The following is a 21939-nucleotide window of genomic DNA, read 5'->3' on the forward strand; positions in this document are numbered from 1 at the left end:
ATCAGTTTGCTGCAGAATCTTAGAAATCCTTTTTTGTATTTTAGATCTCCCCCCGCCCCTTTCACACTGGACAAAAAACCCACTAACACCCACTAACATCTGGCTTTTGTCTTCAGTGTGAAAGGGTACAATCGGCATTCATTCCCGGGTCAAAGGACTCTGCAATAGTCACGGGTATTTATCGGCTACAGCTCCGATCGGCAGTGATGGAAACATGACACCCGGGTGGACACGTTAATTTTCGCCCCTTTTCAGGCGCGACGCTATGACGCGCGTTGAAGTTCCGGACGTTGGCACGTAAATAGCCAGGCAGGAACATTATTTATTGTTATTTATTTTATTTTTTTATATATATGGCTGTCGGAACTGACGTCCGGTAACTTACCAACTACACCACTCGGCTGCTCCAAACATCAGACCATGTGCGTCCATAAAGAAAACGTGAGTAGCTTGTTCTTCTTAGGGGATTAAGCACTCACTACCACGGTAATATCACTGCTGCATGGAACGCTGCATAATTCCAACCAGGGAAGTGTTGTTAGAGTAAATATCCGACCGCGAGGTCCGACAGCCAGCTTCCTCCCTTGCACCCGGTCCGATGACGTCATTCTGCATAATAATTAGCCATGTGCTTCTGTTTGTTTGAGAAACGAGGGGAGAAAATTCGGAATAATGGGCCGTCGTAACAATGGCATGGCACCGTGCAGTCGGCGTTGAGTTTGAACGAGAGACTGAAGATATAAAAAAGTAACCACCGTAACATTGTTACTGGCCTCCATGCTGCTTTCTATGGTTTGCTAACCTTGTTTTCCGGCGCGTTCGTGACGTTCAACGTGACACACCAGAAAAAAAACGAAGCGGTAAACTCGTCTACTGGCAATGTGAAAGGAGTCAATCGCCTATTTTTAGCGGGTTTACCCACGTTTAAAAAACCTGCATATACGCGCTAATTTTGGTGTAAGAAGGGTGTAATAGAGACAGAAAGGAGGGGCAATAATATACTGATAGAAAGCAGAAAACAATTCATAGGGGATAGAAAGTAGTGTGAAATGTTGCCACCACAACTGGGTTGAAAATCATAAGAGCAGAGAAAATCCTACAGAGGTTAGGAATCTGTTCACTGATGTTAACCTGTATGTAAAGCAGGATTTAAATGGTCATGTGTTGACCAGGTTGAGGAATCCTGACCTGAGAGTTTCCAGTCTACAGTGTGGACTCTTCAGTCCAGCAGAGAGCAGCTTCACTCCTGAATCCTGCAGGTTGTTGTTACTCAGGTCCAGCTCTCTCTGATGGGAGGGGTTGGAGCTCAGAACTGAGGCCAGAGAGGCACAGCTTTTCTCTGTGACCAGACAGCCTGACAGCCTGCACATACACACACACACACACACACACACACAATTAAGTTTTCTTCCATTGAAGTATAGTTTATTTATTACTGAGAATTAATTTTGCCTAGTTTTGTAGGATTTTCTAAAAAAGACCACCAAGCTCTGTGTAAACTTCCTGTTTAAAACAAGATACATGTCAGATAATCACTATCTGCTCTGATGTTGGGTGTGATAATGTGATTTTAGTTGAGTAAAAACTGCAGCGGTCACCATTCCAAACAACAAATGATCCAATGATGTGTTTTGTGCTTTCATTTGGTCAGTTTGTCAGTTCTTGGATCAGTTTGCTGCAGAATCTTAGAAATCCTTTTTGGTATTTTAGGTCTGAACAACAGAGACAGCAAGTAGGGGCAATAATGAAATATACTGATAGAAAGCAGAAAACAATTCATAGGGGATAGAAAGTAGTATGAAAGGTTGCTACCACAACCTGAGAGATTCCAGTCTGCAGTGTGGACTCTCCAGTCCAGCAGACAGCAGCTCCACTCCTGAATCCTGCAGGTCGTTGTTACTCAGGTCCAGCTCTCTCAGACTAGAGGACTGGGAGCTGAGAACTGAGGCCAGAGCTTCACAGCTTCTCTCCGACAGCTTACATAGACTCAGCCTGAAGAAGCATTAGTGATGAAGAGAAACAAGAACTTTAAAAATGTTTTCCATTTTGTACTAACATAAAAAATAATAAGAGAAGATAGCACTTTATTGATCCCCTTGGGGAAATTCAGGTGCCACAGCAGCAATTGACAGACAATGCCAAAGAAGTAAAGTATGTCAAGTACAGGTAATAAAGTAATAAAGAAATAAAGGAAATAGCTACTAACATAGAATAAAGGTAGTGCATATAATATACAACAAAAGAGACAATAGATATAGTGCAAATAATGCAAATAAATGCAAATAATAAATGCAAGTTAATATATACAGTTATCTGTCCACCTACCAAGCTTTATTGGAGGCTTTGACCACTGGCAGCAGCCTCAGAAGAGCCTCCTCTGAAGCAGAGTATTTATTCAGGTCAAACACGTCCAGCTTCTCTTCTGATGACAGTAACATGAAGACCAGAGCCGACCAATGAGCAGGGGAGAGTTTCTCTGTGGAGAGACTTCCTGAACTCAGGTACTGTTGGATCTCCTCCATTAGAGAATGATCCTTCAGCTCATTCAAACAGTGGAACAGATTGATGCTTCTCTCTGGAGAGGGACTCTCTCTGATCTTCTTCTTGATGTACTGGACTGTTTTCTGATTGGTCTTTGAGCTACTTCCTGTCTGTGTCAGCAGGCCTCGTAGGAGAGTCTGATTGGTCTGCAGTGAAAGTCCCAGGAGGAAGCGTAGGAACAAGTCCAGGTGTCCATTTGGACTCTGTAAGGCCTTGTTCACAGCACTCTGGTAGAGGTATTTTACTGCAGATTTGTCTCTGAATGACTTAGACCACCAAGAGGCTTCTGACAGTAGATTGACACCAGTGTTGATGAATGACAGAAAGACATAAACAGCAGCCAGAAACTCCTGAATGCTCAGATGGACAAAGCAGAACACTTTGTCCTGGTACAGCCCACACTCCTCTTTAAAGATCTGTGTGAACACTCCTGAGTACACTGAGGCTGCTCTGATATTAATGCCACACTCTGTCAGGTCGGCTTCATAGAAGATCAGGTTGCCTTTCTGCAGCTGGTCAAAAGCCAGTTTTCCCAGAGATAGAATCATCTTCCTGCTCTCTGTATTCCAGACTAGATCTGTCTCAGCTCTGCCATGATACTTGATGTTCCCCTGTTTGGACTGAACCACCAGGAAGTGGATGTACATCTCAGTCAGGGTCTTGGGCAGGTCTCCTCTCTCACTGGTTTTCAACACATGCTCCAGAACTGTAGCAGTGATCCAGCAGAAGACTGGGATGTGGCACATGATGTGGAGGCTTCGTGATGTCTTGATGTGGGAGATGATTCTGCTGGCCTGCTCCTCATCTCTGAATCTCTTCCTGAAGTACTCCTCCTTCTGTGAGTCAGTGAACCCTCTCACCTCTGTCACCATGTCAACATAATCAGGAAGGATCTGATTGGCTGCTGCAGGTCGTGTGGTTATCCAGAGACGAGCAGAGGGAAGCAGTTTCCCCTTGATGAGGTTTGTCAGCAGCACGTCCACTGAGGTCGACTCTGTAACATCAGTCAGAGTCTCATTGTTGTGGAAGTCTAGAGGAAGTCGACACTCATCCAGACCGTCGAAGATGAAAACAACTTGGAACTTCTCAAACCTGTAGATTCCTGCTTCTTTGGTTTCATTAAAGAAGTGATGAAGAAGTTTCACCAAGCTGTACTTTTTGTATTTCAGCAAATTCAGCTCTCGGAAAGTAAATGGAAATGTGAACTGTATATCCTGGTTGGCTTTGTCTTCAGTCCAGTCCAGAGTGAACTTCTGTGTTAAGACTGTTTTCCCAATGCCAGCCACTCCCTTTGTCATCACTACCCTGATTGATTCATCTTTTCCACGTAAGGGTTTAAAGATATCCTCACTTTTGATTGTGTTCTCTTGTCTCACTGGTTTCCAGGATGCTGTTTCAATCTGTCTGACCTCATGTTCATTATCGACCTCTCCAGTCTCTTCCTCTGTGATGTAGAGCTCTGTGTAGAACTCATTCAGAAGTGTCCACTTTCCTGATTTTCTGATTCCCTCAAACAAACGCTGAAACTTCTTCTTCAGGTTGGATTTGAGTTTACGCTGGCACTCAGCATGAATCTCTGAATGAATAAACAGATGACATCAGTTAGAGGATGTTATAGAAAGTAGGAGTAATGTAAACATTTCCTGGTAAATTAAGATTAAGATGCACTTTATTGATCCCCTAGGGGAAATTTGGGTGTCACAGCAGCAATGTACAGTACATTCAGTAGTCAATTTGAGGAGGAATGTGAGGGGATGCCACCCCCCTTGAAATAAAAATAGTCAAAAACCATCCCCTTTGTAACACTGCCATCCCCCTTTCATCCCTCTTTATGGCACAAAGATATCATTTAATCAAGAAATGTGTAAGCCACTTTTTTATTGATATTTAATAATTTTAGAGAATATAGCACATCTGGAGTTTTCAGCAAATCCGAGGGCGGGGGGTCACATGCACCTGCATTGATACAGATGCATGTTTTTTTATTGGTTGATGGCACAACAAAACCTGCAACGCGGCTATGACACCTTGAGGATATTATTTTGGCTATTATAAATGGGCTGGTGGGCAGGTAGATCTGCGGGACTTCTTCAAAAAGAAGAAAACTACAGGTGTGAGAAACGTCAGGAGTCATAATGATTATTTTCTATAATTTAGCCTACACTGTTTGAAGCGGGGCAAAAGAGAAACAGAGATTAAACAGAGATTAGGTAGCTAGTTGACATTTTAACACCAAAATTATATTAATGAAGAAAAATAAACAAAACATTAGGCCGTACATTAGGCTACATTTCATCCTGAACGGGGTGTTGCCAGGCAACAAAATAAATGGGAAATCAAGATTAACCTAGTTCGAATTTTGTTGTGGCATGTTGTGTGTAGTGGCAGGTAATCACCGTCAAAGGGAGGAAGCCCTTTGTGTGTCGTTCTCACGTAAGCTCAAATAAAATTTGACTAAGGATCATGGGACACAAAGGCGTTTACTCTAGTATGTGCTGAATTTTGTGCAGTGGCTCATAATTTGATTACTGCTTTGGGTGGTAATCTATGCTGGTAAAGGAAATAGATAACTGCTAAGGCTGAAACAAATGTAAACACACACACACACACACACACACACACACACACACACACCAGGTTCAGGTTGATGTTTTAATAGACGATGCAGCAGAGGCAAAGCAAGCAGAAGCGAGCATGAGTAGAGGTTTGATAACTATAGAGAGCTACAGTGCCTTGGTTAAGGGCATTGGCAGGAGTATCTGACACCTAACATCCCTAACTTGCATGTCTTTTGAATATAGAATTACCTTTGTGCTGTTACAATATAAACAAAAGGGTAAACAGCTGGTCCCCCACCCTCCACGCAGTCTTCGCCACTATCAAATTGTTTGTCTCCATAAAACCCCACCATCCCCCTTGAAATTTGTGTACAAATCGACTACTGAGTACAATAGCAGAACAAAGTACAGGGAAGGTAATAAGGTAATAAAAATAACAAAAATGAAAACAGTGCAGAAAGGATATATGCAATATACATAAACAATATAAAATGATTAGAAAGTGTCTCACTGTCCAAAGTGACTAAGTGGTGTTAATCCAGTGTAATAAAAATAAATAAAATAAAATAAAAATGTACACATTCACAAATCCATGGAATCTATTCAGCTCATTACTGGTGGGCAGATAAGCAGGTCCTGAGTGCAGGTATAAGGTATAAGGTAGCTTTATTATTACTCAAGAGGGAGTTTCATGCAACCAATCTGATTCCTTAATTTTAGACACGTTCACACTATGCTGATAATTCCCATAAAGCTCTGCTAGCTGTGCTTTACTGGTTGCTTTGCCAAGTTTTGTGTTAAGGAAGCAGCTAGCTGCATTCCTTCTCACTTTCTGCTGTTTGTCATGTTTATGTATGTAAACTACTTTGGAGAAAACTTTTCAGACAATACACATGCATTAGTAATGATTGTATGAAAACCCTAATACCCTTGATGATCTTCTTTACCGGGATTATGAACAAAGTGGTGACGCAACATTTAATTTGACAACACCTCAACACTTCCAGCCCAGGACCCATCTGCCAAAGCCCTTGGTGAGGATCAATTCCCACCGCTCTCCCAGACCATCAACCCACTGGATGCACTGCACTTTAGGCTACTATGATAAAACCACTCCGCAAAAAAAGCAATCTTGACTCTTCAGTACTTAGCAACTTTAGACCAGTATCTAATCTACCATTTCTAAGCAAAATTTTAGAGAATATTGTTGTTAAACAATTAAATGATTTTCTAAATCATAAAGATGCCCTAGAAAATGTTCATTCTGGCTTTTGAACCTATCATAGCACTGAGACGGGTTTAGTAAAGGTTGAAAATTACCTCAGGTGTAATCTGGATGCCAATAAACTGTCAATACTTGTACTACTCAGTCTAAGTGCAGTGCAGTTTGACACTGTCAACCACTCTAACCTCCTAGACAGACTCCATAGACATGTTGGTCTCGCTGGCACAGTTCTTAATTGGTTCAGGTCTTACCTCACTGGCAGAGATTTCCTAGTGGCCATTGATGGGAATGTGTCAAAAAGTTAAGGACTTACTTGTGGTGTTCCACAAGGCTCAATTTTAGGCCCTTTACTTTTTAGTTTTATATACTAGGAATATTAAGGCATGGATGTCCAAAAACTTTTTACAACTGAACCAGATAAAACAGATAAAACAGAATTACTGGTTATTGGGGAAAAGACAAACTGCCTACTAAGCTCCAATCCATAGCATTAACTCAGGTGAGAAACTTAGGTGTTATATTTGATTCAGATTTTAACTTTATGGCTCACATTAGGAATGTTATTAAGGCATCCTATTATCATATTAAGAATATTACTAGGGTACGACCTTTTCTCTCCCAGACTATCACTGAGAGATTGATGCACACATTTATTACCAGCAGGCTCGACTAGTGTAATGGTCTAACCTGTCTTCCCAAAAAAGCAATAAAATCAAGTACAATTATTACAGAACTCAGCCGCTAGACTATTAACTAAGACCAGGAGAAGAGCACATATTACCCCAGATCTTAAGTCTCTGCACTGGTTACCTATTAGTTTCTGCATTGATTTTAAGGTTCTGGTCTTCAAATCTCTAAGTGGACTGGCACCTGGTTACATGTCAGAAATGCTGCTAAAACATGAACCATCTAGGTCCCTCAGGTCCTCTGGAAGTGGTCTTTAACTGTTCCTAAATGCCAAACTATAGGACCCACGGCGAGTCAGTTTTTAGCCATTATATGGTCCGAGCCGGTGGAACAGCCTGCCAGAGGATCTAAGGGCTACAGAAAATGTGGACACTAAAACTTAAAAACATAACTGTTTAGCCTAGCTTTCCTGTCATTTTTACAGTTTTTGTTATAATCTTATATAAATTGTCTATTTTTTATTTTTATTAATCTACATCAGGGTTCCCCAATTAGTTTTCCCCAAGGGCCAAATTATGTCAAGCATGCCAAGCCAAGGGCCAAAACGTTTTATGTGCAGATGTTGTTGTTGCTGCTATTACCCTTATTATTATTATTATTATTGTTATTATTATTATTATTAGTAGTAGTAGTAGTAGTAGCAGGGGCGGAAATTACGGGGGGGACAGGGGGGTCCGGACCCCCCCTTCCTGGGACTAACACAGAGTTGTCCCCCTCAATATATCATTGTAAACATAACTATATAATTTTAAATAATATAATAATATGCATTGAAAGCACCTGTGCTAATTATAGACGCAAAACAATGCGTTTTTAAGTTTCGAAAGATTGAGTCCCCCCCTCATACGCCTCACAGTGGTTTGGTCCACTGCCTACCTGCCTCCCCGAACCCCCACACACACACATTAGCCCTCAGTACGAGTGTGTGTGGAGGATCTCTGGAAGTGTGTCAGTGGTGGCAGACCTCCAGTAAGAAGTTACTTTGCAAAGGTTAACTTAAAACAAAGGATGTGTCAGACATTTTTCTTTACTTCTATCACTCAATAGAATAAAACACATTCACAATTGTAACCAGACTACATTTTGTTCCGTTACCTCGCGGTTGAATCTCGTGCGTCAGCGTGTTGGCACGAGCCGCGTCTCCTAATGCATGTGTGTGTATGGAGGCAGGAGGTCTATCCACAATTAAAATCCTCATAACTCACTGAATTTTCGACCGATTTTCAAGCGGTTTGGTTTGTTACAAATGCCAGACATGTATTTATGATACAGGATACTTGGTTAAATTAAAATGCGGGTTTTCATACCAAAATACTTTATCTTTTGTAGATGGTAACAGTAATATTTCTATAATATAATATTTAAGATTAACTTACCCTATGTAATTAGGTTCTAAGTATATTATTTTTTTCTTACTGCATGTAAAATGGCTGCCACTATGTTATTTTGTTCATAATTTTGGAAATAAATGAAGACTTAATTAATAAAAAAGACATAATTACAACAAACATTATGTTAAAATATAAGTAAGTTTCTGGCAGGCTTCATAGCGTTCTGGACTTTTACACATTGACAGCAAAACATTAGAGATCTGCTTTTTCGGGAAAACTAAATCTAATTAGGCATATATTAGCTTTAGTTCAGTTAATGGGTGTTGCATCTCACCTACTACTGTAAATAACCTGCATGCTGTGTGTGTGTGTGTGTGGGGTGTGTGCGTGTGTGTGTGTGTGTGTGTCTATTTGTCAGCCAGCCAGGTCAGTTCAAATGGCAGAGAAAAGAAAAACAGACATCCGATCATTTTTCAGTACACCGAAACGCCAAGTAGAAAGACCCCAGTAATATCAAAGGCAATTTGATAAAATCTTCATAAGAAAGGAACGAAGTGCTTATGGAAATTAGGGATGCACCGACGCCACTTTTTCAATGCCGATACCGATTATGAGTATGAAAGTTTAAGTATCGGCCGATACTGAGTACCAATCTGATCCGTTACTTTTACTGAACAGTGCAGGCTTACTTCCTTAGTTTGGGTTCAATGGACAAAATTGTTGAGATAAAATCCTTGTTTTTCCCACTGTTTGAGAAATACAGGCTTCTATGTGCAACCTATTTCTTACATGTTACTCATGGCTTTCGGTATCAGATTTTAGTCTTGGTTAAAATCTCCGATACCGATATTCCATTTTAGCCTGGTATCGGCACCGATACCGATACCAGTATCGGTATCGGTGCATCCCTAATGGAAATGTTTCATAATGGACCTCTATATACATTTAATACAACAGTACTTTTGGCGGCACCTTTGGTGTCCCCTTCAGGAATTGCTCTGGAGAATTTTTTCTGTTTATTGTCCCCCCCAACAGTGAAATGAAATATCCGCCCTTGGTTCACGTAAGTGCCAATGGGTCGGCGCGGGTCCGGCCCACCGGCGGCCTATTGGGGATCACTGGCCTACATTTTTATTATATATATATATATTATTATGATCTCTTTTCTGGTTGTTTTATTCCATTGCACTTTTTATCTGTGTTGTGAAGCACTTTGAGCTGCATTCACTTGCATTAAATATGCTATACAAATAAAGTCTCATTGATTGATTGATTGATTGATTGATGTAGGAGGTGGTGTCATACTTGTCTACTTGTTATATCGTGCACAACTGGGATCAGCCTTTGAGCAAGATACTTAACCCCAACCTACTGCAGGGAGGATCAAAAAAGTATATTAAAATCCAAACCCAAATGACATAAATACAAATATGCCAGTTTTGCTGTTTTTCTGACATCTGCATAACATAAAACCTATAATGAACACAGGCACTCTAAAGGCCGCCTGTCTCTCTTCACACATATATTATGTGGATGTAGACCAACAAAAGTACACATAAAATTGATACAGCACACACCCTATATAAATTGATGGTAGGGCTGGGCGATATGTTTGAAATCAATATCACGATAATCATAAGGATTTTTCTCGATATCAATATATATCACGATATGGTTCATGTATGCAAAATCACGTTAAATAATCAAATTAATGTTCATCTCATTGAACCGAATGATAATGTTAGGTGTGATGTCAAACAAAACAGAAATATTCAAATAATATTCCTACCATACCTCATTTTATGAGAGTTTTTAAGTAAAATTTGCTTGTCATCATCAATTTAGACAGCAGAAATGTGTGTCACGATATTAAAATATCTTCATATCATCACGATATGATTCCACTGAAAGACAATAAACGATAATATTGAATTATCGCCCAGCCCTAATTGATGGTTTAAAGTGTTTATTTTATGTGATGCATGATTGCATAATGTGCCAGATATATGTTTTTTTACATTTTTGTAATCTTCCCATGACTTACCTTTGGGTCCTGAGATGGTGTCTGACAAACGCTGCACTAGATCATTCTTGTTGATCTCCCTCAAAACCATCATGGTCACCTCCAGAGTGTCTTCGCTGTAGGTCTGCACCATCTGATCCAGTGTGTCCAGCCTGTCTGCCTTCTCCAGTTGGCTTTTTGGGATGGCTGGGAAACCTTTCAGGATGTGAGCCTGCTGCAGGCACCACTTGAAATGTTTTAGCTCTTCATCTCCCAAATCCATTAAAATTTCCGAGAGCAGCCGCACAGGCGCCGCCATTGTTGCTCCCTGGTAAAAATCAGAGGAAATATTCAACTCAAAGACCGATTATGCAATTTCCCCACAGGAATGACTAAGATTCATCTCATCACATCTCATAAATACCAGTGTTTTAGACATGTGGGTAATTGGTAGACAATGTAATTGGCAATGTTTGTTCTATTGTCTAATCATATCTGCCCCTTCATTACAAACACACATTACTCGTATACATCTGCATTTCTTCAGCAAGGTCAGAGCACAGTCTAATTCCCTTTTTTTCTCTTTCCATTTCCCTTTATTAGGCTACTGTGAACTGTTAAATATCTTTTTAAAAACACTTAAAAAGTTTTCGTTTCTCTCAAAGCACAAGGGATAGTAACATCATATCCTGTGTATTGATACCAGTCACTCCTTCACTGAGGGACCTCAGCCCGGCTCGGTTTCTGGACTCACCGTTGCGGGGATGAGATAATAGAGTAACTCGGCCGGTGTAAACCCACCCCACCCCACCCCACCCCCCTCCCCAACCGGGCCGCAGGATACCCACTCTGTCGCCGGGCGCCTCCTCCTTCCCGCACCACAGGGCCACGTTGAGGCTCTCCGAGAAGTTCATCCTTCTCCCCATGCTCAGTGCCTTCATCACCTTATGCTTCGGAGCCTTCTTCTTCCTCCCGGACAATTTCAAGCACAAGCGCTACCCGGGAGTACTGTTTAGCCTACTAATCCGAGAGGGTACGGATTTCCACGTCTTTTTTTCCCAGGTGACCCCAGAGGCGCTCCGTACAACTGTCATTTGTAGCCTATGGGTTTTAAACAAATTCTAAATTGTGTTAAAATTAAGTAACGTTAGTTTGCAAGACGTTGAAAAGGACGTCTTTTCGACTTTCACTTTCAGCTAAGTTAAAACCGGACGTGTAACGTCTTTTCAACTACATGTTGCTGGGTGGGACAGTTCTACAGACATAACACAATACCACGTAGCCTACTTCATTGGCCAAACGTCTAATGTTTCCTGGTAGGGTCCTTACCTGGTGAATTCACATCCAGATCAAGTCAAAGAAACGTTATTCCTTCATCTGACAGACGCTGCTTCCTTTTTTCTGTCAGAAAAGGAGGGGCGGACCCTCTAGTACGGCCAGCCAATCAGAGCAGTGGCTCTTCCTGTTTGCTAGAAGCGGGCACGAGATGACTGTCCTCCAAGGCTGCTAACTCTCTTCATGGATTTGCAAATCCTGTAGCCTACAGTAAGCTGTAATTTCACATAATGTTTTTCTTCATATTCACATTTGTCCTCTCATTTCTCATCTTTGTTAGGTATTGTTAGATATATCATATTTAATATATCCTGATATCCTGGTTCTGACAGAAACCTGGCTTAAACAGAGTATACATAATTCTGAGGTTTCCCTACATAACTATAACTTGTACAGAATAGACAAGTGGAAGAGGGGGTGGTGTCGCTATATGTGTGAAGTCATGTTTATCTGCTAATGTTTTAAATGCTGTCACTGTACCGCATTCCTTCGAATTTATTGCTCTGAAAGTTAACTTATCTAGTAATAATTCAATTAATGTGGTGGGTGTTTACAGACCACCCTCAGCTGTCTCTAGTGCAATTAATAAATTATCAGACTTACTTGCTCAGTACAATAACTCAGAGATGCTGGTTCTAGGTGATTAACCTAAATTGGTTGACGAACGATTCAAATAGTTTAAAAGAGATGTGTGACAATTTCAATCTGTCACAGCTCAATTCATGATGATCCATCAATACAGAAATGTTTAACCTTTAATTCTGGGAAACAATTGTAGAAAACATAAAAATGTTATGCTTGGAATGGTGAGATTAATAAAATACCAAATATAACAAAGATCCAACAGAAAAATAATTTAACCTGTCAATCATAAACAACAACTTGTTTCTGTCTGGTTTAATATTTCATTAATTTCATTGTCCAAATAAAATATTAACATGAGCCTTGTTAAAATCCTGTTCAGTTTCCCTTTACAACACATTCTGTGGACAGTGATTGATTAATCGAGCTCTTTACAGTAAAACGACTCATAAATCTATATCAAAATACAAGCGTTAATATTCTCATGTCTTACTTATAAAACATAAACATAACCTGGCATCCATTGTACAATATAATCTACTGCCCATAAGTAATGATTATTTACCAAATTATATGATAAAGGATTCTGTGAACCACTTGTGAATGAGATTCATTATAGCTTACATAAAAAAGTCTGTATAATACTTCACTGAAAGATCCTTTTTGCCATCACACAAATAACACACTATTCATGTTAGGTAATGCTTGTTGTGACTTAATCACTTTAGTTAATGTTTAAGTAATACATGAAGTTAGGGTTTCAATTTAGACAATACATTGGCATTAACAAACATGTATAACTACATTACTTAATACAGTTGTTTATTGTGCCATTAATATTAACTCATCTTTGTTAATGACACTGTTCATGCTTAATTAATGTAAACACAGTTAATATTATAAACAAATATGTATAACAACATTAATTAATACAGTTCATGTGTATTTGAACACAAACTAAACTTTGTTAATGTTGTTGTGTGTGTTACCAGTGTTTCTCTACATATGATGCGAGGGCCAATTTTGCTGAAAATATCTGTGCGCATGTGATTAACTCCTGATAATAATCTAAACTGCTAAAGACCCCATGAAGCTCGGGCTGGGCTCGGGCTGGGCTCGGGCTTAATTTCCAGGCCCGTGCAGACCTCTAGTGTCAGGCATTAAGCTTTGTGTAGTCTAATGTGTCAGTTCTCATTTCCTTCTTTGTAACCAGTGGCTGATATTAGATGTGGCTCTCAGTTCCCACAGAAAAACATACAGTTCACTCTTAATCAGGCTCTGATCTAATAGGCTACTTATATTTCCAGAAAGATTCCGCATTTATTTTTGTTTAATCGTTTTAAAAGAATTAAAAGCTGTTCTTAAATCCTTCTAGAGTTTCTTGAGTCCCTTTTTTCACTGCAGCGAAGGATGTCTTCATATTCAAGAACATAGATGTGCCGTCAACTTTTATTGTTATATTTTATTGATCTCTGGCAGCTAATTTCATCTGCCAAAACAGATCTTTCAGGGATCAATAAAGTACCTCTGCATTCAATTCAATCCACTGAATAAGTGCATTTTTCACAAGACTCACACACTATGAAAGTATGTGTGCACAATTTACCATGACATCATTTTGAATAAATGACCCACCATTAACAAGCAGTGAACAGTGCTGTTTCAATTAAATTTGGCATTGACTAAAACGAAAGTTGACACTAATTCTTGAGACAAATGTTTCAAGTTCTCTATACATATTTACACTATAAGATTTGTATTACAGTGACAGCTTCAGAAGAGAAGTTGTTGCTGTGATGGTCACAGCATCAACACCTGTGAAAACTTACTTCCTGAAAGGCTACAAGTCAGAGGAAGTGATGGAAACCAACAAGAGTTTCAACATTTGACAGCAGACTATAATATTTAATGTTGGACAGCAGAGGTGACAGTTGACAAACAGCTGGGATGCTCATGAAAAATGGAGGAAATCTACATGAATGAACCTGCCAAGTCCAGTGACTCAAGAACTTCAACAAAACAGACAGGTAAAGATGGGCAGACTGACAGACTGAGTGTGTGGATATATAATGTCATGTATTATTATTTATTATACTCCCTGGTCTTTTCTGTGCTCAGGTCCCAGCAGCTCAGACAGGAGTTCCCATGGAGCGGCTTTACTGGGTCTGGGGCTGCTGAGTGTTTTCCTACTGGCTGCGCTCATCGGCCTCGGTGTCCGCTGTGAGTCTGGTTCACATTCAGAGCTCAAGTCAGACTGAACAGAGGATTTTGATGACCGTTAGTCTATTATGAAACATGACGATGTGTTCCCAAGACGTGTTTTTCATGTTTTGTTTTGACTTTTTATGTCAAATGGTTATGTTTTGGATTACCTTATGCATTTCTCTGGGTCTTGTCCCAACCCAGAAAGCATTTGATGGACAGCAATGTTCAGGGTGTGGCCGAGTTCAACCTCAACCGTAACAAGCAAAACATTTTCACAATATGATATAACGGCACAGTAAAAATTCATTTATTAAAACAGCTTTAGAAACTGTTTGGATATTGGAAAGATATTTAGGTCCTGATTTCACAATGCGATGCAGGTAGCAGCTATGGACGACAACGGACGCCATCTCAACTTTAATTTTGCCGCTGTATTTACACGGGTTTTCAACGCTGGCACAGACCGTCGTATCTGCTTCTGTTCAATATCAAAATGTTTGCTGGGAAAAGACAAGACTCTTATTGTTCAGCAGGAGCATTATTACGATTATTATCAAGAATGATTGGATTTGCTATGCGTTTTCACTGTTGCCAGCTGAATTTGTTGAATTCCAGTGATGCTCCATGTTGCTGCATTGATAACATAGGAGGACAGATACTGTAATCCACCTGTGCAGTGTCACATGAGACAGATGATGCACTTAGTTTGACCAAAGCCTCTCACAGAACAATTTGTCGTTTTGACTTGTGAATACTGTAACTGCTGCTGTATGTTATAAATGCAGAAGTTATTTGATGAAATCAATGTTTCAGTATGTCTCTTGATCTATTTCAGACCAGGATGTGGTGCGTGGTTTTGCTGTAGATCTCTCCGTTATCCAAGCCAACCTGACTGAGGAGAGACTGGTTCTCCAGGCCAGTAATGATAAGCTCTCCTCCCTGACTGAGGAGAGAGACCTGCTGAACACCCACCTCACTGCAATGACTAAAGAGCGAGACAGGCTTCAGAGTTTGTCCAGAAAGAGTGAGTACTTGCATGTGTGGATGCTGTGTTGCTCAACCTGCGGGTCAGGACCCACCACAGGGTCATGTAGGAGCCCTATGGTGGAAAAAAACATTGATGTGGAAATCTTTATTCTGTTCTGCAAAATATGTCCAGACAAAAAAGTATTTTATAGCTGGAATCCGGGACTTTTTTCCAGTAATAAATGGTTATTTTATCCATCTGGACCGTAGAGTCAGGTTACACAATACCAACTCTTAATATTATCATGGTTGGAGATGATCTCCATAGACTGCTATTGAAATGTTTGACCAGGTAGAATGAAAGTCTGCTAACTATCTAACGTTAGCCAACAGAAATCATAATTTGGTATCATGGCTCTCTCTATCCTGTAAGTTTACACCTGCAAAGAAAGGGGGTCTTCAGGGGTGGATTTGGGGGTCGCTGCTGTACAGTACATGCATGTTTTTGAACAGCAAAACTTTACCAATAGACAGACTTGATTCTCGTCTTATCTTTTATGTTTTATATCTCACAGAGAAAACGTGTCCTGCAGGATGGAGGATGTTCAGTTGTGTGTGTTATCTCCTCTCTACTGAGACTAAGACCTGGGATAACAGCAGACAGGACTGCAGAGACAGAGGAGCAGATCTGGTGGTCATAGACAGTGCTGCAGAACAGGTACAGTGTTTGTGTGTGTGTGTGTGTGTGAGTGTGTGTGTGTGAGTGTGTGTTGGTGTGAGTGTGTGTTGGTGTGAGTGTGTGTTGGTGTGGGTGCGCGGGTGCATCTGTGATATAAGTGCTACAAGTGCAGGGATGTGTTTGCGCCTGTCTGTGTGATTTCAAGTAGGCGCTAACTTTCACACCCTCTTAAAGCTTTATAGAAAAAAAACAACATAATCCATTTTTCATCTGTCAAAAATTTACAGTTAGAAACAGACATTTTCTGGAATATTATATGGCCTTGAAAAAAGAGCTAAATTATAAATTTGCATGAAGCACAGATGGAATACAAATCATCTTAAGTTCTGTGTTTGGATGGACCAATGAAGGTCAACTCATGTTAACATTAGAAAACATTTTTATTGCAATAAAAATTCAGCAACTTTGCGATAAAATAAACTCTTTACACATAACTAATAATAAAAAAAAAAAACAATGAACACAACAGTAATAAAAAAGTGATGTTTGGAGTGTAGTTTCCCAAAAGAAATAAAAAATAAAATAAAAAATATATATATATAAGCTATCATAAAATTGACATGTTCACAATTCAACTGCATGTGGTTAAAACAAAGGTGCAAAATGAATATTGATCAAATATGGTGAACTACATCACACTTTAGCTGCTAGGGAGCTAAGATTTTGGAAGATCATTCAACACAGCGTATGCTAAAGTGTTAGCATGAAGCACCGGGCCAGTTGATCCCCCGGGGACACAGGGATGATTTTGGTGTCTATTTTCATAGCTTCAGCTAAGTTGACCAACGGGTCAATCTCCCAAAAACTTAATAATAATAACTTTATTTATTTTATTATTATTATTTCATTATATTTAATAATAAAATGTCTTTAATGCAACTCCAAAAAGAGACACTTTCAAACCATACACAGCAAGGTTACATTAGCCAATAAAGAGGAAAAAAACTGCACATAAAACACTGAAATGACATTTACATCAGCTATAAAACTGTCTATGTTGTAGAATTTCCCTAATTTTGGTTTGGTGGCTCTCTGGCTGGTGAAAAGCGTTGATTGGAGAATTTATGCTGGAAGTCAGACTGACAGTGACAACAGGATAAAAGTTCAGCAATATCTAGCTGTGGCAATAAGCATTTTCTATGATTTTCTGAATGATTCAGTGACTTTACTTATTTTCTGATCCGTTTTCCGCAAAAAAAAAAGTATTTACAAATTATAATTTTGCCACGGATTCTTCTCAGATATTTTCAAGTGAATTATTCCTCATTAATTGCTCATATTCAAGTGGTTAAGACCCTCCAGGATTCCACGATTCCGCGAAAACATGAATTTTTCAAAATTACCGCTAGATGTCACTAGGGTATAGGCCCTTTTCACATTGTCATGGTAACAGCTTCCGAATTGAGAAACAGGTGCATTACAACTTCCTGTTTCCAGCTCTGGCCTTCACTAAATCGCTCCACAACCTGCGCAACATTAACATTGGTGAAGTACAAAGACTATTTTTATTGACTCCTGGATCTAAACTAGAGAAAAGGCTACAAGTTCCCACTTCGATTATGAAGGTGAGTTTTAGTTTAAGTTTCTCCTCGTCAGCTGTCATCTCTTGGCAGTCATCACCTCATTTGCATAATGTTATAGGGCTCATTCATAAAACTTACCGGCAGGTTTAGCGTGACGTTAGGGGCAGATACCGTCATGGTGTTTGCTCATTCATGAACGTGAAATACCGGAACGTTATTTGCGTTACCGTTCTCCCCGTACTTCCACCCCTTTTGATCATTTGCATATTGTGAAAGCGATTCATAAAAGCACGCGGCGCCGCACACGGCAGTTTCCATCTGATTTGATTCAGTTTATCATGATGAAGAGAAGATGACCATACGCACGTCCCATAAACTTTTTAGCAGCTGCTGGAGAGCTGAAGTATTTAAGAAAGAGAACGCTGCACATTGCTGCCACTGCTCCCATATATTTATTTTACAGTGGTTAATTTTCTCATTCCATCTTGTTAATGTTTAGGTGTGGAGGTTCAACCCTCTTATTTTTCAAGAGTTCCAGTAGGAGTTTAGAAGGAGCATGTTTATTTTATGAATTTATCACAGATCCCTTTTAACTGGATTGATGAATAAATATATATTTTTCAGAATAACTGATCATTTTTAGCTGTTTTTCCTAATGTCCACGGAATATCGCAGAATAATGATTTCTAGCTGCAGAATTACCGTATTTCCTCTAATATTGGCCCGGGCCTTTATTTACCTCAACTGCAGAGGGTACCAGGCCTTTATTGGAAGCAGGCTTATATTAGAGACAGGCCTTTATTTCTAATTCCCTCTGTTTGATAAGTATATTTGCTCATATTTTAGTATGAAGTTTGATTTTCTGATCTGCTTCTGTTGGGGTTTGTTAGGTAGCCGTTTTTTTGTTACTGCAATGCATTACGATAAGAGATCCAGAGACTTCCGCCGGCCGAGCCATCTTGTGGCATACTGCCATCTTGTGGCACTTGTATGTTACTACAAACTACAGTTACATGTATAACAGGCGCAAGGAGTTTACAGGTATCCACCGTTGTTTGCATGTAAGCTGAAGCTAACTGAAGCTAAAGTAGAATCTATACAATTATATTATATCGCCTTTTATTTTGATGCGCAAGCCCTCTGTTCTGTCGGCGGCATGGAGGTTTTGGTGCGCCGAGGGCTTACTGCCGACGCTTCGAGTTTCCCGGGGACATGGTTCTGGCCAGTGCCGATAGCTGGGCGTCGATTTGTTCCCGGTGATCCGGCCGAGATTTCGGCAGGTCCCGACGCCGATGCGTCACCGGGTGTCCCCGATAGGTACGGGCCGTGGGCGCGGTGGAGAGGACAGTGGCGGAGAGAGGAGACGGACACGGTCCAGCCATATACTAGGTTTTGACCTAGTCTTGTTTCCTTTGTTTTTTTCCCCGGCCTGTATTTGGGGCCGGCTTTTATTTGTTCGTGTCGACCACGGCCCCGGCCATTATCGGAGACCCGGCTTTTAATTGACTACCGGCCACTATTAGAGGAAATACGGTACCAAGGAATTTGGGATTTTTTTCTGCAGAATCCTAGAGGGACTAATCATAATATAAACTAGTCCATGCCTGGGGATGCGCGCGCTACAACTACGTGCAGATAAGAGATAACCGGGGATGCACGTGCCACTACTATGTGCAGACTTCCAGGGATGCGCGCGCCACAACTCCGCGCAGATAACCGGGAATGCGTGCGCCACAACTCCGCGCAGATAACCGGGGATGCGTGCGCCACAACTCCGCGCAGATAAGAGATAACCGGGGATGCACGTGTCACTACTACGTGCAGACTTCCGGGGATGTGCGCGCCACAACTCCGCGCAGACTTGCCAAAAAGGCGCATAAACATTGTAAATTTGGGAAAATGGAAAAATCAGCTCCATCAGTCCCTGCCTATGCCAATGCTCAATGCCCATGTGCAGTTTGAGATTGATTGGCCAACCTGTTGAGGAGCAAAATGGATGCGGAGAGACAGACAGACAGACAGACAGACAGACAGACGGACAGAGTATTCCTTATTCTATAGTAGGATACTATGGCTTTTTGTTATTTGTTTCAAACAGACATTCCTCTCTACACTCACTAATGGAGCAGCTTCAGCTTGGATTGGTTTGAGTGACAGAGACATGGAGGGGACCTGGAAATGGATTGATGAAACTCCATTGACTGAAGAGTAAGAGAATAATGTTTAGCCTTGGTTGAACATATATCCACTTTTGCTGTATATTACTAGTAGTTACTTTGTTTTAGGTATACTCCGATAATCAGTTTACTTGCCAACAAACATTTCTTGAAGGCAGAGCTGCTGTGGAGGCAGAAATAATCTGATTGGTTGAGTTATACCTCAGTGGGCGGAGCCAAAGAACCACAGTTTTCTAAAGCTTTTCTGAAGTTAGCTAACTGGCAAACAGAAAAAACTGTGGTTCTTTGGCTCCGCCCATTGAGGTTTAACTCAACCAATTACATTATTTCTGCCTCCAATAAATGCTTCTAGAACTAAAACTCCAATCTGCCAATTGCCATGTGCAAGGTGCAGAAATTTCTGTGATATTTGTGCAGAAACATAGAAATGTCTAGAAAGCGATGGACCAATAGTGCATTGGTCCAGTGTACCATGAAGAGGAGATGCTGACTAAAATGAGACGCATTATGTAAATTAAGAGCCATTGAAGGTCTTGATTCATGTTGGAGATTAAAAGTGTCATGATTGTCTTGTTCGTTGACCTGCTAGGTACTGGGAGTCGGCGCAGCCTGATAACGGTGGAGGAAATCCACGGTGGGGGGAAGAAGACTGCGCCCATATCATTACTGGCAAGACTAAAGAGAACTGGAATGACCAAAATTGTGCTAATTCTCTGCGATGGATCTGTGAGGAAGTGGCTTAGCATTGGTGCATAATGAGTAGGGGTGGGATGATGATATATAGAGAAATTCAATATATTGTAATAGAAAAATGTGACACTTTGTATCGTGGGGCAGAAAAATGAATATTAGCTACATTTTATTTTGCTGTAGTAATCACAAATGGGATAGTTTGCCCAAAATAATTTCACAAGCTTTAATTCAAATTATATTATTTGCACTTTGTAATTACATTTTTAAATTGTTTACATTCTGGCAAGCCAATGCCATCGCTAGAAAGATTTGTGGTTCAGAAGTAAACATAATTCTGCACAGTCAGGCTCTGTTGTCATTGAACTTGAATTGAACTTTTGTTTATTACATCGTATCATGGTTGTATTGAATCGTGAATCCCATATTGCATATTGAATCGTATCGTGAGATAAGTATGTCATCCCCCAGTTTTGAGATCATACGTTTGTAAATGGATTTTGTAAGGAGTGCATTTGTGTGTGTGTGTGAGAGAGAGAGAGAGAGAGAGAGAGAGAGATCAGCATTGTATTTCATCAAATTGGGAACACTTCTTGAAACTGATGGCTAACTTACTAGGAAAATATAGGAAAATATATAATGATATCAAACTCTCATCAAAACCAAAGACGACTTGTTATCTTGAAGAGACTGACCAGGATCAATGAAGTTTTTTTCAGGGTTACAGTAATTTATTATTGCATTACTAGCTCATCAGAGTCCTCTCCTCTTGTATCTGTGGGTGGCTTAATGAAAGTTCGTCTGTAACCCTCTCTGCTCCAGAGCCAGGATCTGCTTGTTCTCTCCTCAGGTGGTTTGCTACGATCTCATCAACAGTGTTTTCAAACTGTCCAATGCAGTCACGACTATAAACTAAATCTTCCACTTTTTCCACCAAACACTGTCCAAAAGCAACCTCTTTTTCTCTTTGAATGAGTCCCTTATAGAGGATGTTGTTGTGATTCTCATACTCATCTAATAAGTAGAAATCCGAGTCTGAAATTTTCTGCCAGGCTTCCAAAACATCGTCGCTGCGATCTTTTACTCTTCGTTCGTGATCCTTGATGGCTCGAAGGTGGGGCTGACAGATTGCTTCTGCTCTTTCTTTTGCTATTTTTGTGAGCTCATTCTTCAAATGGTTGCTCACCTCCTCGGACAGAAGATCTTCGTAAACCCATCTGTAGTACGGAGGGCAGAACAAGACCCAACGAGACCCAGGGCCCCTAGTCCATCTCTTCTGCCTGATAAAATAGGCTCTCAAACATTCACAGATGTGCCAAACAAGAAGAAGACCACAGATTACACCGAGCCCAATGTCCTGGAAAAGAAAACAGGCTTA

General features: G+C 40.4%; 2 protein-coding genes across 2 annotated transcripts in view; one reads left to right on the top strand and one right to left on the bottom strand.

Moving 5' to 3' along the window:
• Nucleotides 1-10511, bottom strand: part of LOC139918300 (uncharacterized) — a 29879-nt gene extending 19368 nt beyond the window's left edge. Inside the window, exons 1-4 of the mRNA XM_078286057.1 lie at nucleotides 10387-10511; nucleotides 2326-4117; nucleotides 1819-1992; nucleotides 1189-1362 (exon numbers count right to left, since the gene is read on the bottom strand). Of these exons, the coding sequence (XP_078142183.1) occupies nucleotides 1189-1362; nucleotides 1819-1992; nucleotides 2326-4117; nucleotides 10387-10498 (2252 nt within the window). The 5' untranslated portion in view covers nucleotides 10499-10511. The remainder of the gene's footprint in view (nucleotides 1-1188; nucleotides 1363-1818; nucleotides 1993-2325; nucleotides 4118-10386) is intronic.
• Nucleotides 10512-14221: 3710 nt separating this feature from the next.
• Nucleotides 14222-20626, top strand: LOC139918299 (C-type lectin domain family 4 member E-like). The gene is made up of 6 exons (XM_071907623.2): nucleotides 14222-14288; nucleotides 14380-14481; nucleotides 15302-15490; nucleotides 16008-16150; nucleotides 19793-19902; nucleotides 20461-20626. The coding sequence occupies exons 1-6, from the start codon at nucleotides 14222-14224 to the stop codon at nucleotides 20612-20614; spliced, it is 765 nt and encodes a 254-aa protein (XP_071763724.2). The 3' UTR covers nucleotides 20615-20626.
• Nucleotides 20627-21939: the final 1313 nt, after the last annotated feature.

The sequence above is a fragment of the Centroberyx gerrardi genome, chromosome 10 (genome assembly GCF_048128805.1).
Source record: "Centroberyx gerrardi isolate f3 chromosome 10, fCenGer3.hap1.cur.20231027, whole genome shotgun sequence".
NCBI classification, from domain to species: Eukaryota; Metazoa; Chordata; class Actinopteri; order Beryciformes; family Berycidae; genus Centroberyx; species Centroberyx gerrardi.